At 33.3% G+C, this 16,374-nt stretch overlaps 1 protein-coding gene across 5 annotated transcripts in view; it reads right to left on the bottom strand.

Moving 5' to 3' along the window:
• LOC109110521 (chromodomain-helicase-DNA-binding protein 2) overlaps nt 1-10,462 on the bottom strand; it is a 37,426-nt gene extending 26,964 nt beyond the window's left edge. Inside the window, exons 1-7 of one of the 5 annotated variants that reach the window (XR_006157089.1) lie at nt 10,332-10,462; nt 9,933-10,168; nt 8,389-8,447; nt 8,154-8,203; nt 6,536-6,593; nt 2,731-4,287; nt 1,733-2,406 (exon numbers count right to left, since the gene is read on the bottom strand). Coding sequence is in view for 3 of the 5 variants with exons in the window: in XM_042743974.1 (XP_042599908.1) it covers nt 2,297-2,358 (62 nt within the window). In the remaining 2 variants the exon portion in view is untranslated. Of the gene's footprint in view, nt 1-1,732; nt 4,288-6,535; nt 6,594-8,153; nt 8,204-8,388; nt 8,448-9,932; nt 10,169-10,331 lie in introns of those variants that run through there. The other 4 variants (XM_042743974.1, XR_006157088.1, XM_042743976.1 and 1 more) reach the window with 4 other exon arrangements.
• Between the last annotated feature and the right edge of the window lie 5,912 nt (nt 10,463-16,374).

Here is a 16,374-nt window from a genome sequence, read left to right as displayed (position 1 = left end):
GCAGAATCCAGCCCGGGATCGTCACGTGTCCTTGGTCGAATCTGCCGGCCGCGCCGTTAGCCCTCCGCCAATTCCTCACTCAAGCCTGCAGTGTGTGACGCATTATATTGAGGACTGTTTCCTGAACCTGCACACTAGCCTACAATGGGTCTGTGCTCAAAGGTTGTTCTATAAAGTGAGGCAGTTCCAACTTTGCAAGGACAGTCTGGCGCTTCTGACTCACAGCCTGTAAGTACATTTTTTATATTTAAAGAATTTGATTCAAACACGAATTTAGAGCAGTGTAATGCAGACATGGTTTTGTGTTTACACAGCGTGATACGGAACGCGTAAAAACACAGTATAAGTCATTATAATCAGTAATTATGTGCCCACTGGATGCAACAAATGCCTCGTTTGTAATGGGTTTTATTAGTTTTGTCTCGTTGTGTCGGGAGATGCCATCACAGTATGTTAAGGGGCGTAACATTTCTGTCACACGCTTGAGGCATTTAACCAATCACAACGCACTGGATACCTGGCCAATCAGCGTACACATCACTTTTCAGAATGATGAGCTTTGTAAAAATCAACATGTTTCAGAAAGGCGGGGCATAGAGGAGAAACAATAATGTCATTATGTGGAAAATAATGTGTTTTTTGAAACTAAAACCGCATAAACATTTCATTACACCAAATAATGTTCTTTTAAGCAACATCATATGACCCCTTTAAGAAAAAAATCTTCCATTCAATGGTTGGCTTAAAGTATTTTTTTATATATTTCCTGAATAAACAAAACATGAACCTCTGAAAAATGGCAACACTGTCTTATTTCAAAGTCCCCTGCAAAATCATTGTCATTTTGTAATATTTTAAAGAAAAGCCTAAATTAATAATTCATATGTAAATACATTTCTGTAAAAGACAAATTACTCTCTTTAATATGAAATTGCATTATTTACAACTCAAATAGTTCCAGTTTTCATATGGAAATAAGAATAACTGTGAGTGTAGTAAAGTAACCAAAATAATTTGCTTCCACTTGCATGTTTGAAACCAAGACATCCTGTTTTTATTTGGTTTGGAGGGGATAATGATAGAACATATACATATTCACACTGGAGAACTACTTTCATTTTAGATGGTGCTATCAGTGTTAAGGAGCAATATAGATGTGTTATTTTTTTTTCAAGGTTTTTAAATGTTTCACCCAAAAGCTAGTTTTGCTGCTGAAAGTTATTCAAACTAAACCAATTGAGACAAAACAGGAAAAAAAAATTTGGTCCTCAACAATGCTTAAAAATAATAAACACTCTTTTAAAACAAAAATAAAGAGTGGAAGCTAAAGTATTTTTTTACAAAGAGCTACAATTAATTGTTTCAAAGGTAGTGAATTATGAAATATGTGATTGAGTGCTAAGCTAGAAGTGTACTAATAAATGAGGTTATATACCCAATGTCATTCGGAAATTATAAATATTTACTCCATAAACATTTAGTACCCTCATAGCCAATGACAAATATAGTAATTCACACGGGTCATGTGTGACCCTAAAACAATTAGTATTTTAGTATCTTTTTTTTTAATAAAAACACTAAAAAACAAGTGATTATTATTTCCTGTAATAAGAAACAGTTTATCATAATTTAAAATACAACTGCACAGCAAACAAACAAGCAATAGTTTTGTTGACATTAAAAAAAAAAAAAAAAAAAAAAATGTAAAAAAGGTAAAAAGTAAAAAAAAAAAACATACAATCATGCCTATGTAAAATTACACTCTTCATTTTGGATAAAACAATTAACTTGCTTTAAACATTTTATTTGTGAAATAGGATTTCATTTAAATATTTCAAGAAAATCAGACTGAACAGGTTCTCTATACAAGTACTGCACTATTAATTCAAAATTATCAAATGCTAAACTCATGCACTGTCAAAGTAAAAGTGTTTAAAATGTCATTAACTTTAATAGTGGTGCAATGCAGCACATACTAATCAGACAAGGTCATTTCACACGATCCCTACTAAAGTGTAAATATTAGAACTATAATCACTGCATAAATCTGTATAAACCCTGTGCATCTTAACTATAAATTTGGGTAAAGGCCCATAGGCCCTGAATTCACTTTTAGAAATACTAGCAAAACCAGGGTGTGGCTATACATCTATCCCAAGGTCAATGATCCGAAACCCAAATATTTTACAGACATTGTGGTTTAAACTTCTGCACAGGTGATCAACCATGCTTGTAAAGGTAAACAATCAAGACACATGCTAAAAAAACAAAAGAGGAAAAATATGAAAGATCGTACCTGGAAGCATTGCTTTGAGTCGAGCCTTCATCTTCCTGCTTTTTATTCTTATTCTTCATCATGATTTTGTCTTGGGATTTGTTAATGATGGTCTTTTGTCCAGGTATTAACTGTCAAAAGTTTAAAGTGGGATGAACCATCAAAAAAAAAAAAAAAGTCCTGCCGCTGCGCTATATGGACAAGGCAAGTTGGCGTCGTATAATTTAAAATAAATAAATATTTATATTATCTCTTAAATCAAAAGGCATCGCAGTTGAAATGACACCTGCTCGACTCTATTCGATGTCAAATATCCATGTGTCGATGGCATTTCAAGGCAACCGATTCAGAGCCACATGCATAAATTCTTACTGCGTCATCAAACAAAGGACGATTAAAACATAACGGTGATAGCAAATAAAATCGACATTGAAAAAGAAACTATGTAAACATACCTATTGCATTGACAGGAGGAGGATTGTAGCAGTACATTCACATCTGACAAAATATCCGATTTGTTACTTTGGCCATAACAAGAAGAAAAATAAAAAAATATTACAGGATTGAGACGAAAATAACAATCGGAATAATATTCGGAAATAAAAATAATTGCAGTAATCCACCGATGGCTATTTGAATGGAGAGAGAGAGTGAGAGAGTGTGAGAAGAGCCCAGCAGAGTGCACTAAAAATGGAGGACCGCCATGGCTGCCAGTGCAAGGCAGGGAAAACAACGACTGGCCACTCTACGCACACACCAGAGCCGTTTTCGACGAAACAAAGTCGCAAAACGTGCGCGTTAACGTCTCTACAGTCCGAAACGTAATAAAACGAACGATTTCGCGCGTTTACGGTGCCCCGGGAGGCACTCAAAGTTCACCAAAGTTGAGATACAAGTGCTATCGAGAGCCCTGCGAGGCTCAGCGCTCTCCCCTTCCCAAGGTTCATCCGCCATCTAAAGCTCCTTCCCAGCTCTGAGCTTAGCCTTTGATTGACGTTCTCTCCATTTACCCAGGGCTCAGGTGATGCACGAAAGTCCCACCCCTTTTATTTCAAATAAAAACTAGTTTTGAAGATAAATTCAGTGCTCAAGTTAATTTTACCCCACAGGGGTAGTAGTTGGAAAACTGATTAGTGGTTACGAAGGACAGTAGTGATCTTTATGTTAATAAAATTATTTCTTTAAGCCTTCACTTCCTGCATAGACAGGAAATGAGACAACAGACTGCCATTTTGCAGTGAGTGCTGGACTACACTGGACACCATTTTAGACCACTTAATTTGAACCCTTTTACACCTGCTCTGTATATGTATTATACTTTGCAGATGTAATATTTGAAAGAGGAAAGTTGCATGCACCAAAGCTTGCAGGATGGCTCCTGTGATTAATTCAATAAGAAATGAATGGGTGGAGTAAATTAAACAAAAATAATTTGCGAAATCATCATAATTATTTAATGCAACCTATGAATTAAAAAATAAATAAAATCAAAATAAAATAAACCATTAAGAGCAGTTAAAAAAAATGACACAAATCCTTTAATGTTTGAAAATATCACCTAGCTTGTCAGTTAATAATTTATAGTTTAAGTAAATAACGTAGTAGACCTGTATTTATTTATTTATTTTTTTAATAAATAAGAAAATAAAACCTTAAACCCGGACAAGCTGTGTTAAACTTCGACGTAAACCGCAAAGTAAATCTTTTGCGAAACATCATTTATATTCTCCATCCAATAAGAGCAACTCGGTATTGTTCAATCACGAATTTTTTTATTTTTATTTTAAAAAGGCAAATAAGCATTTTTAAATTTAAAATACAGGCATTTCATCAAAACAACAATGCAGTAAAGTATGAAAAGACACATACAATTGTTAAGCACATTAGCGAATGAATTAAAATATCACAGCAAAATCACAAATAAAATGTCTCTTTCCAAATCCAAAAGCAAAACATGAGCCGCCATCTTCCTCATTAAGCAGTAGTGTCCACTTGACTGTCCAGAATTGGTTCTTAAATGAAATCAAAAAGGAGAAGGGAAAACATTTAAACCCCAAATGTATTCTTTAAGATGCGATGACAGCTTTTCATATAAACTGTAACGTACAGCCATAGTGTAGCTACGAACAAAAATATCTTTTACCGTACCCCATTTTGTATAGTTCGCTAACTAACGATTATCAAGTTTAAGACAATGGTCAATCTCCCAAGGTGATCAATTAACATGCACAACTTGTCCATACAATAATAGTAGCATAATAACAGACAATAACAACAAAGTGCATTATTTTTCTTATATTGATAGTAAAATGCTAACAGAACAATGCTACATCTTTGCCGCAGCTTTAGCATGATTTTGTTACATTCACCTACAGATGTAGGTGCAAAAAACTAATTCACACTATTTCAGAAGCATAAAAATCACAAGAAACAACACTACAAAACCCTTTACTTTCAACTTTCAACTACCAAAAATCTATAATACCTGGATTTGGTACACTTCTAAGTTTACTTTTTACATTGCTACTCAGAAAGTAGCTTTATGATGGACCCAAAGTTTAAATGATCACAACATAAAAAAAAGAAACAAAAAACATAAGCATTTTGAAATCCTGTAGTGTTACAACATATGTCTGTCATTAGCTATCATTTCTCTGAATGTGCTTCACAAAAGGTAACTTCATTCCAATCTTTGTAATAATAGCCATCAATACAAGAACAAAGATGTATCCAAGTTAAAAGTCAGAGTTGAAAAGCGTTGAAATAAGTGACAAACAAGAGAGAACTTCAATTACTGAAGTTTAGTAAATTATTTTAATGTGTCGGTCCTTGTGATAATGTTATTACAATGTGTAACTTTGGCCAATATTAAAAATGTATTAAAGGAAATTATAAAAACACTGTAATACTGTTACATTTATGTCAATCGGAGGTTTTGGGCTGCAGAGCCTTCATTTTTTATATATACACATTAAAAAAAAAAAAAAAGGTGTCACAAAACTGTCCTTGTGATAATGTTATTACAATGTGTAACTTTGGCCAATATTAAAAAATGTATTAAATGAAATGATTAAAAAACAAAACTCTAATATTGTTACATTTAACTCATTCGGAATGTTTAGGCTGCTAAGCATTCATTATATATATATATATATATATATATATAGATATATATATATATATATATATATATATATAAAAATATAAAAGTGTCACAAAGTGGCTTAATAACCACCAAAAATGACAAGTGACCCTAAAAAGGGTCCATTCATAAACAGAGAAATTTGCTTGCAGATCTGTATGTGAAAATATAAAAAGCAAGATGTCCCTAATGTTATATAGAGAAAAAAAAATTCCCCAAAGAAAAAAAGGCCAGGTATGAAATGTTTAATAAAATCCAGGCTTCAGAAAAGTGATTAAAAAGACTCCCGAGTCACAGCACTTAATAAAAATATGGCATTTGCTTACTGAAAATGTCAGTAGCTTTATTCTCAAGTTAAGATCATTTCCTTCTAAACTGTTTGAATCCCTTTTCATCAACTATGTCACTACAATAATTAGGTGGCAGCTCAAATTAAACAGTCTTAATATGAAGGAAATGGAATAATTCACTGGAATAGGCACATTATTTAATGTGCAACAGCAACAGACCATGTTTTCTGGTCTGTCCCTGTCTGGATACCTATCCCAAAATCAAAAGCAAAAGTTTCACACAAGGAAAATGGAAATGTCGCGGTTTATTCCAGTGTAAAAATGGCACTAGTGCAAGTGAAAGTGAAATCTTCAATGCATAATGAAATATGCAATAACCAGCGAAAACAAAAGGAGGCCATTTGTGGCAGAGAATCAAGAAAGATGTGTAAAACAAGTCACACAAAAGCAGAACTGACTCCACAAGAAACGAGTCACTTTTCTCAAGAAAGGTTTCCGCTGAAAACAAGCTGAAGTGAAGGCAGCACCCAAGCATGCTCAGGTCAATGTAAAAAGTGTGGTCATCAATACAAATCGAAAAAGCTGAACTCGAAGCTATTCTGAACCTCATTTTATTAAGCTTTGAATTTGTTCTTTACCTTTTGTAAAACTGTGGAGAACTGCAGAAATTCTAAATGAATTATTTTGACAAAACTTTCATTTCATGCAGTTTACCAACTACTACATTTGCTGGGCTAAAACCCCTTAACTCTGGGCCCTAAATGTAGCTAAAATGACAGACATATGGAGTAAAACCTTAATAATACAAATAACACTGTGAGGACTTACAGAGCAGTCTTCTGTTCCTTGAAACTTTGGTGAAGCTTCCTCTTCAGGCAAACGTCATCTGCAGGGAGAAAGACAATCGGTGAGATCAGAAGTATAATACTGTCAGTTGAGAACACATTAGCTCAAGTTAAAGTCACGCTGCCCAATGATTAATTCAAGATGTTATCGGTTTAGCAGTGGAAATGCCTCAAGCCTATTTATCTTCCAAATACTACTTCATGTATTTTCTGTTGAAAATGTGAGTGCTGCTGCTTCATACAAAAGTCACTGCCTTAATGTTCAGACGTTCTGATTGGTTGTTAGAGTATTACTATGCAAAACAAGTCACAAGGTAAAAAACCCACAATACTCCAATCCCAAAATACCATTAACAAAATATAAAAATGTAAGGGACATAAAAAACATGCCAGATGAAAAACTTGCCACATGAAATTCTTGTGTCTGATCATTTAAAAAAAAAAAAAATCACACCCCATTACCATTTGGAGCACAAACAGTGAATTACTCACTGAGATGTAATACTTAAAATGAGCAATAATTACAGTACTGTTTGCTTTGGGAATCATAAATAAAAGTTATCACTAATTAGACTCCATTACCCTGGCTGCAATGAAGTAGCTAACTTGCTATTAGAAACCACAGTTTAAGCAGGAATTGCAGTGCTGCATTCTCAAACAGTAGATCCTTGCACTAGGTAAGGTTGTGGGTTCGATTCCCAGGGAATCCATGAACTGACAACTGGTGAATTAAAAGTTTCTGGTTGCATAAACTAAAGTCAGAACTAAAAGGTATTGTAAAGTGCTCAAATGCAATGAGCTTAAGGTATGCTGGTGAATTATAAATAATAATAATAATAATAATAATAATAATAATAATAGGTTTTCAAGTAAAACGACAACAAACCCAAATGTAACTGGAGTGACAATTACTTTAAGTTTTATTGTAAATATGAAATTATGTCCTTTATTTACTTTTTATTTTTCGTTTGCTGCATTAAAGCGGTTCACACTAGGGATGCTGATGTGTTCTCAATTATTGTAATTGAATGAATAAATTTAGACAATTTAAATTAATTCAATTAGTAAAAGCCGCAATGTTCCAGCTATTAATGTTGCAATGAAAAGCAAATTATGCCATTAGGTATATTTTGTAATCTGACAAAAACATTTTTCCACACTACTCCCAAACAACATTGAGCAATAATGTTGCGTTTAGTATTTTTCTGTTAATAAATGCATTTTTTTTTCTGTCTGCATTCATCGCTAAAGATGGTTGCAAGTTAAAATGTTCATAGCTAGCTCCATACAGAATGTTGCGGTTACATTACCAGATGATATGGCTACTATAGCAAACTCAGATTCTTTATTTTAAAAATATATCTAAAATAAATATAAAATGAAATTAAAGCTGAATAGAATTAAAAAAAAAGCATTATTGTCGATTTGCTTATATTATGTAAAAATTACTGTAAAGTAAAGCTGAAGCAAATTTGAAGCTTTTTCGAAGCATTAATAAATACACCACATAACTATAAAGTAGCTTACATATAAACTGTATGACGTTCAAGAAAAGATAAGAAATAATTTAGGCTTCTACAATGTTTAAGTGCGATACTTACAGCGAAAATTCTTTTCCTCATCTTTCTTTGACGTTTGGCAGATCAGAAACCTTTAACAACAAAAAGATTCTTCGTTAAATCGAAAATTCATCTTACAATTTGATTTAGAGCACAACCTAGTGGTAGTCGGTGATAAAGTAAATAAAAGGCAAAAGATTGCTTAAATGTAATTTAACAAAGTATAGCAGTTTTTTTTTTACATTACATTATTCAACATTACGTTATCAACACTTACATTTACATGATATGAGACTGAACGAAACGCCATCATCTTTCATCCAGTTGTTCTGATTCCTTTATACACACACACACAAAAAAAAGACAATTAGTATTGTATTTTCTCCTTAACATAGTTACGCTCACTTCAGCATCAAAATGTTCAAAAGAAATATTTATTTCAGTCATGCGGTTTGTCTACATGAAATACAATTTCTTTAGCTTATGTCCAAGTAAATGGAAAGTACTACTGTTTGAAATCTACTTCATGTACATAACGTGAAAATACGCCACATACACCAAAGAACATACATATATCAGAAACCTCTTTGATATAGAAACATCAGAGGGCTCATGTTTTATTTTTATTTATTCTTACTTGCAACATTTGTAGCAACCTTTGTTTTTTTGAATAACAACAGTAAACAACAGATTATACAAAAAAAATAATCAAAAAAGACCTCATGATATTTAAAAGTTAACATTTTGCACTTTAAATACAGACATACTAAAGAGCAATACTTTTTATGTTATATGTTTCTATGTTATTGTGGCAACAACCAGAGGATTTACAATTCCAGGTTTAATTTGACCTTTTTTATATACTGATCAATAATTTTTGCACAATTTTAAGGCATTTAATACTTTAAAACAGTACTAATCAGGTAAAAAATGTACTACACATAAATCTCTGACCAAAAAGGAAAAACAGAAATTAAGAAAGAAGTTTCTACATTAAAAAAAAATACATATATGTAAAGGCTTCTTGTGGACCACAATGGGTTAAAAGCCAACACCCTATTATTTAACGTTGAAAAATACAGCATAAATGTTTCTCAAAATACAAGAAATACAAGTGGATACCTTTAAGTTAATTACCAAGTGGAAAAGAACCATAAAATGAACAAATGTTTAACAATTACATTTTATGCAGATAACAATAGAATCTTTATTTCAAGTAAAACATCAAAATTATGTGCCAAATCCTATGGTAAGTTGACACATTCACAATGTTCTCTTAAGTTCAAAACAATGTACATCAGGGGGAAAAAAAGAAATTTTTTAAAGTAATTAACACACAACAAATGCATTAAAATGTCCAATAAAATTGTTTATTCAAAGGAAACATTTGAAATCAACAAAAGACATTCAAAATGTCGATAATGGAAATGGAACGTCCAAAACTGCATTATTACAACAATGTTTAAATTTAATTTATTTTTTCCGCTTTCAGTGTTACAAGGACATTATGTCCTCTCAAGGACAAAGCGAATTTAAAATGCGTAGACAGTTAAATCCTTGTTTCTCTTCGTTGCCGTCAGTTGAAATCTTCACAGTTTTCCTGCAACATATCCATGCATTGTTTTCCTAACATTTTCGCGATGTTTTTGCCATAAAACCGTTGATTAAATCGACGGAATGCCATTTTTCAGTACCTGGCAATGGCCCCTTCATGGCCATTTTACAACACCTCGTCGAACCCTCTCCTTTTCCACCATATTGGTGCGTCTGTAGCACTCGCTCAAACACATCTTGAAGTTAGAATCTATTATGAAATCTTACCATGTTCCCACCGTTGCGACCTGCTCTTTCATCTGGACGGGTCGACGCCATCCTCGTCGATAATATTCTTCGTTTTAAGGAGGTCTTGTCGCGCAGAGCGCTCCGCGTCACCATCTTCGCCGTCTGTTCTCTCCCGTCTGCGCTCCTCGTCCTCTCTGCCTGCGCTGTTATACTGATCGGGTGGACAGCCCTGAGCTTCAGCGTAAGCAGAGACCACTTCCTCTCACTGCAGCATTCTGGGTAGAAGAAACGCAGCATCCATGATTGTATCTGTAAACTAACGTTTGATTTCAGTGACCGTAAAAAAAGTACTTTTTTACACTGGAATATTGGCAACACTACAATTTAACCACAAATACCGAAGAAACAACAACAATGCGTTCCCAAAGATCCACTTACCTTTCTGTATCACTTATATAAAGCTTTGGCATTTATATAACAACGCAAAACAAAAGAGCTCCTCCGTCTGTAGTTCTAAAACCAAGAAGAGAATTAGCATTTTTGGAACCATGTTTTCTGATTGTAAATTGCTTTTGTTTTTGAATTACACGAATCCAAATTTGATTTATACCTCTGTGGTAAGCATTAGGTTAGCTACTTGAAGGGAGCAGAAGATAAATTACACAGACCTCAAAAGTAGGGGTGGGCGATAAGGCAAAAATATAATTTCACAATTTTTTCTTTTTTCAGAAATATCACGATTTTATCACAATACTTTGTCATGTTGCTTTTACTATTTTGCAAGTTGTCTGAGCATTACAGCCAAACTAATTTCCCTATTATATAGACATAGCCTTTCAAGGTAGCAAAATATAAAAAAGAATGGAGGATATTTAGGCTAAAGTGGACGAAGATAAAAATCTTTGTCATTATTTTATCTTTGTTATTAAAAAATAGGAACAAAGATACATTACAAATACACATAATATACCAATAAAACAAACCATGTTGTATTTTAAGGTACTATAGCTGTATTTAGCAGGAGCATTCAAGAAATTGAATGAACAAATATAAGAATGAAACACTATATAGATTGATTCCTATTAAAGCATCTGTATTAACGTTTTTCAGTCAAGAGTAGTAAGTGATTTTTCTTTTTGTGTTTTGTTGTTTATTAACATTAAAGCAACATTTCACCCAAAAAGAAAAAATCTGTCATCTGTCTGTCAATTCTGTCATAGTGTTTTATTTTTATACCATTAATTTTTTTTTTTTTTTTTTTTTTTTTTTTGAAGAAAGTGGAAAACCAAACAGTTGCTGGTCCACAGTGACTTCTGTAGTATTTTTTTTTCCTACCATCAAAGTCAGTGTGGACCAGCTACTGTTTGGTTACCCACATTCTTCAAAATATCTTCTTTTGTGAAAGAAATTAATAGCTACAGGTTTGGGACAACATGTGAGTAAATAATGACAGAAATTAAATTTTAGGGTGAACTATCCCTTTAGTCGGCAGCATGTTCAGTGCTGTCCCTTTAAGAGCTGCACACATCTAATATACAGGCACTAAACTCCCTATCACAAAACTGTCTAAATTCATTTTAGACATAACCAGCTGAGTCTATATGTTAACCTTGTGTGTTTTGACAGTTTTAGCTCAAAAGATAACTTAGTTCAGTAATCAGGCACTGTTTAACAGGCTTTTTAGTGTGTGCGCTTCGGTATGCGTTCAGAGAAAGCGGAAGTCAGAACAGCGAATGAAACGTTTAACCGGCGAGGCTTTAAAGCAGATGCAAATAATGTACTTTTATGATTGTGAATAAGTGCAGTGTTCTGAGAGAGTAATTCTACCGCTGAGTTAACACTGATGTGAACGCATGTTGCGTTGTACAGTATATTGAGATGGAGGCACCAGAATTGCAGCTGATAGAATGTGCGCTGTAGCACAATACTACATTTCTTCAAAAGCAGATCGTGGAGACATTTTTATCATCCAAAATCAAAAATCGTCATATCGCACACCCTTACTCAAAAGTGATTTTTAAAGATTTATTTTTATTCTCTCTCTCTCTCTCTCTCTCTCTCTCTCTCTCTCTCTCTCTCTCTCTCTCTCTCTCTCTCTCTCTCTCTCTCTCTCTCTCTTTTGTTAACACCAGAATGTGAGACTTCAAAATTTGTGTTTAAGATAGGCCTATAGTGTTATGTTGTAGAAGTTTTAAAGTATCTTATAATAATGATAACCACAGACCATATTTGATTAATTGAAAATTGCTTTTCCACACATACACTTCATCTATCTAGGCTATCTGTCTATCTAATAGTCCTAGATAGATAGATAGACAGACAGACAGACAGACAGACAGACAGACAGATAGATAGATAGATAGATAGATAGATAGATAGATAGATAGATAGATAGACAGATAGATAGAAATAAGAAAAAAAAAAAAAAAAGAAAAAAAAAAAAAAGAAAAAAAAAAAAAAATAGATAGATAGATAGATAGATAGATAGATAGATAGATAGATAGATCAACGTGCTCTCTGTGCTCTTCTTAATTTTGTAGTTTCATCTGAATGTCAACATTTGTAAGATTAAGTCAGTCAAAACAAGTTTTGAGGTTAATTGATCTAATTTTGTTTAGATTCAAGATGAAAGGCGTGCTCAATCCCTTTTAAGTTTGATTTGGGTGCTCTTCGACCAAGGTAGAACATCTTAAGAGGGAGTGTAGAGAAAAAAGATCTCTGATAGCCGAGGCACTCCGTAATGTCTTTATTGCAAAAATGACATGTCCTAAATGGACAACTTTAAAATGCCCACGCGTAGCGGCATGGGGCCTTCTTCAGGGCATAGTGAAGCAGATAAAAAAAATAAAAAACTGATCTTATAATGACAAAGACACACAGGTAGATGAAAACACATAGGTGCTGACAATCAGTATTGAATGTCTACAGGTAATTACTAGGACACGCCTCTCACACCGTTCTCAGCACTAAAGGTATTAGTCACAATAAACAACAGAAGCACAGGCAACAGATAGCATGCATATATATTCATGCATACATTGCTAGGGCACGCCTCTCACATGGTTCTCAACACTGAAGCTGCTGGTCACAACAATAAATAAAGAAGCAACAAATAGCATGCACATACATTCATGCATATATTACTAGGGCACACCTCTCACATGATTCTCAGCAATAAAGCTGTTGGTAACAATGCAAGCAAAAAAACACAAGCAACAGGTAGCATGCATATATTCATGCTTACACCTTCATGTATACATATGCATACACATATACATATACAATATATGGAAAGAATAGTTACTATTCTAACTAGTTTTAATAATCTAATTTTGTGTCTTCAAAATAGTCTGTGGCCTATTCTGTATTATGTTGAATTTCATAATCGTGTCTGTTTGCCTGTAGTGTGTTTGTTAATAAGGGATTTGTGAAGACAGAAATTTGGCCCAGAAGGCCCAGAGTGCCATGTCACTAGTATTATTATTATTTTTTATTTAATAAGCAGAGTTATTATTCAGTAATTCTATGAGTTGTACATTTCAGACATCTTCACTATTCATTAAACCTATAGGATAATTGAGCAAAAATGATTCATTGTTTGATATATTAATGATACATTATTTTATTTAATATTAATTTAATATTAATTTATATTATAGTTACAACATTATCAATGCAACAGTCACCAAGAAAAAACAGGTTTCATGTACAACAGCCCAAATAAGACACATTAGATCAGTGCTATTGCAGTATGAATAACATATTGATCTAAAACTCATCTGCATGAGTTGTTTAAATATTTAAAACCTTTAATTTATGAACAAGTAGCCGATGTGCAGCCTACAGTAGCAGAAGCTCAGCTCTGTCAAGGGCTCATTTCTATCTTCTCCAGCAGCTAGTCTGCATATGCAGTTGGTTACTAAGCAACTGTAACTGGATCATTCCCCTCCCCCTTCTTCTCTAAAGTCATGCCACGTAGGCACTGGCAAATGCACCAGGTGGACTGTTCATGGAAGGCAGAGGCCTCGAGCTGAACTCTATTGATTATTTGTGTACAACCAAGACTATAATTATATATAAATTAGCCAAAAATAAATAGAATGTGGCATCAAAGGCAAGATGCTATTATGTCTGTACTTCTAATAAAAAATAAATAAATGATAATGTGATATTATGGCCCCTAATATCAGCACACAAATTTGGATGCACATGCTAGTGTAGTACTGAATAAAACAAAGATGTTAAATAAAATATGGGCTGGTCTGAAAAATACACAGATATCTAGGAGCCCTCTTGTGGCCTTATGAATATATATATTTTTAATCTGTGGATCTATAAAGAAAGTTGCAGTCCTTCCAACGTAATGTATGCCTGAGAGTTGACTTATAAATATGTTAGTACACACACACACACACACACACACACACACACACACACACACACACACACACACACACTCACACATATATATATATATGTGTGTGTGAGTGTGTGTGTGTGTCACAGATATAACCAATTCAAAAAAAGTAAACAAAAAAAAAATTAACACAAACACAATAAAAACACCCAAAAAATACAACAATTTCGTGTAGTAAACTGGTATACTTGAAGTCATGCTAAATTTACTTTTGGTATACTAAACTTAAAGTCTGTTTAACTGGAACAACTTATTTTGTGCGGAAGTAGTGCGGAAGTCCAACTGAAGACTGAAGTATATGTAATTGTGCTAAAGTGGAACTATTGCAAGTATACTTCAGGTACACTTTAAATATCTTGCATTTAAAACTGATAATATTCAAAGATCGTACAATCCTCAACAATAGTGTCATTAAAACACATTTTAGGCTAAATATTAAGAAATATGCATTGTGCACAAGTATTACTCCAAATAAAGTTTAATTATAATTTTTAAATCAGCACGTCTCGAGTGATATGTGATGTCAGTAAATATGTTAACAGATTTGAACTATACTTATGAAATAAATGTATATAAATCTAAGAATAAATACAAAAGAACTTTATCAATGTCAAGGAAGAAACCTACCTACAAAGCTACTGTTTTAGGCACTTGTGTAAAAATGCTGTAAAGTGAGGATGCTGTCAAAAATAATGTCATAAATAGATTTTGTTTATCAATTTACTTCTATTAACTAAATCAAATCAACATTTGGTGTGACTACCCTTTGCATTGAAAGCAGCTTTTGTACACTTGCACATAGTTTTTTCAGGTAGCTTTGTAGGAAGGTTTCTTCAAGCATCTTGGAGATGTTGTCACATTTCTTATGGATTTAATCTGTGTCTGTTTTTTTTCTTTCATTTCATGTCATTTCAGACAGCACAGACTGGATGATGATGAGATCAGATCACTGTGTCAGACACATTGTGCATACAAAAATCTTAATGGATTATTACAATTAATGGTAAAATGAGTGTTTGATAATGTAAACTTATAGTTCCTACTGACACATGACAACAAAAGATAGAAATAACTGCCTTAAAACCATTTTCTTTGTTGGTGAAAATACTAATGGCCTGCTGTGTGTGTGTGTGTGTGTGTGTGTGTGTGTGTGTGTGTGTGTGTGTGTGTATAGTGTACAGAACATATGCGTAAACATATTCTCAACCATTGTCCAGTGCACTTTCGGTTTGGGGTCCACAGTAAAACATTTGTGCGCAGAAAAAAAATGTGTCCACTGATTGTATTTGTGCAGTGCGCCATCATGTGGCTTATATAAACTAGGCACTTAATTTACTTCCCTTCTTTTTTGTTTTAGAAGTGTTCAACTATGAGAAAAATCAACAGCACCTCCAAAAAAATCACAACCTCGGTTACAAAACTGTGTATTTAGAAGTGTGATACACCAAGGACTGTCTGTCTGTTTATGAATTAACTGTTTTTTTTTTTTAGGTTTTAAAAGTATTATTGTTATTATTATTATTATTAAAAACCACTCATATGAGTTTGATTTGAATGCATATTATAGATTTAACATAGTATCATATTATATGCATTTTGATTCAGTAGACTATATGAACTGAGACTCCTCTGTTATTAATTGTTAAATATTGTTAAATAACAGGATGGAACACAGGAAAGCCAAAGTCTAATCCAAGAATAACCCATTTCCTTTACTTATAACCTTAAGGGCTCAAATCAAGCATTTATTCTTTTGAGGCCCACTTATAAGTTTTTTTTGTTTTTGTGCAATATAAACAGACTCATTATTTTTTTTCATGACCATTTCCTACTCTCTCTAAAATTAAGCAGGCTGTTTTTGTGCTGCAGGGTACATTTAATGCTCTCTTATTTTAGAAACAGAGATTTTCCAGGATAAGATAAGGATTTCAGGTTTTCTGTTGCGGTTAAAGAGTAGCTACTTAATGAGTAATTCTTCAACAAAAGCCGCATTGTAAAGTCAACATCACATTGATTTTTAAAATAAGCTGTGTTCCTTGCACAAACTGTTCAAATTGGCTGAAA

The sequence above is a fragment of the Cyprinus carpio genome, chromosome B18 (genome assembly GCF_018340385.1).
Source record: "Cyprinus carpio isolate SPL01 chromosome B18, ASM1834038v1, whole genome shotgun sequence".
Classification (NCBI taxonomy): domain Eukaryota; kingdom Metazoa; phylum Chordata; class Actinopteri; order Cypriniformes; family Cyprinidae; genus Cyprinus; species Cyprinus carpio.
This window is presented reverse-complemented; position numbering and strand designations above follow the sequence as displayed.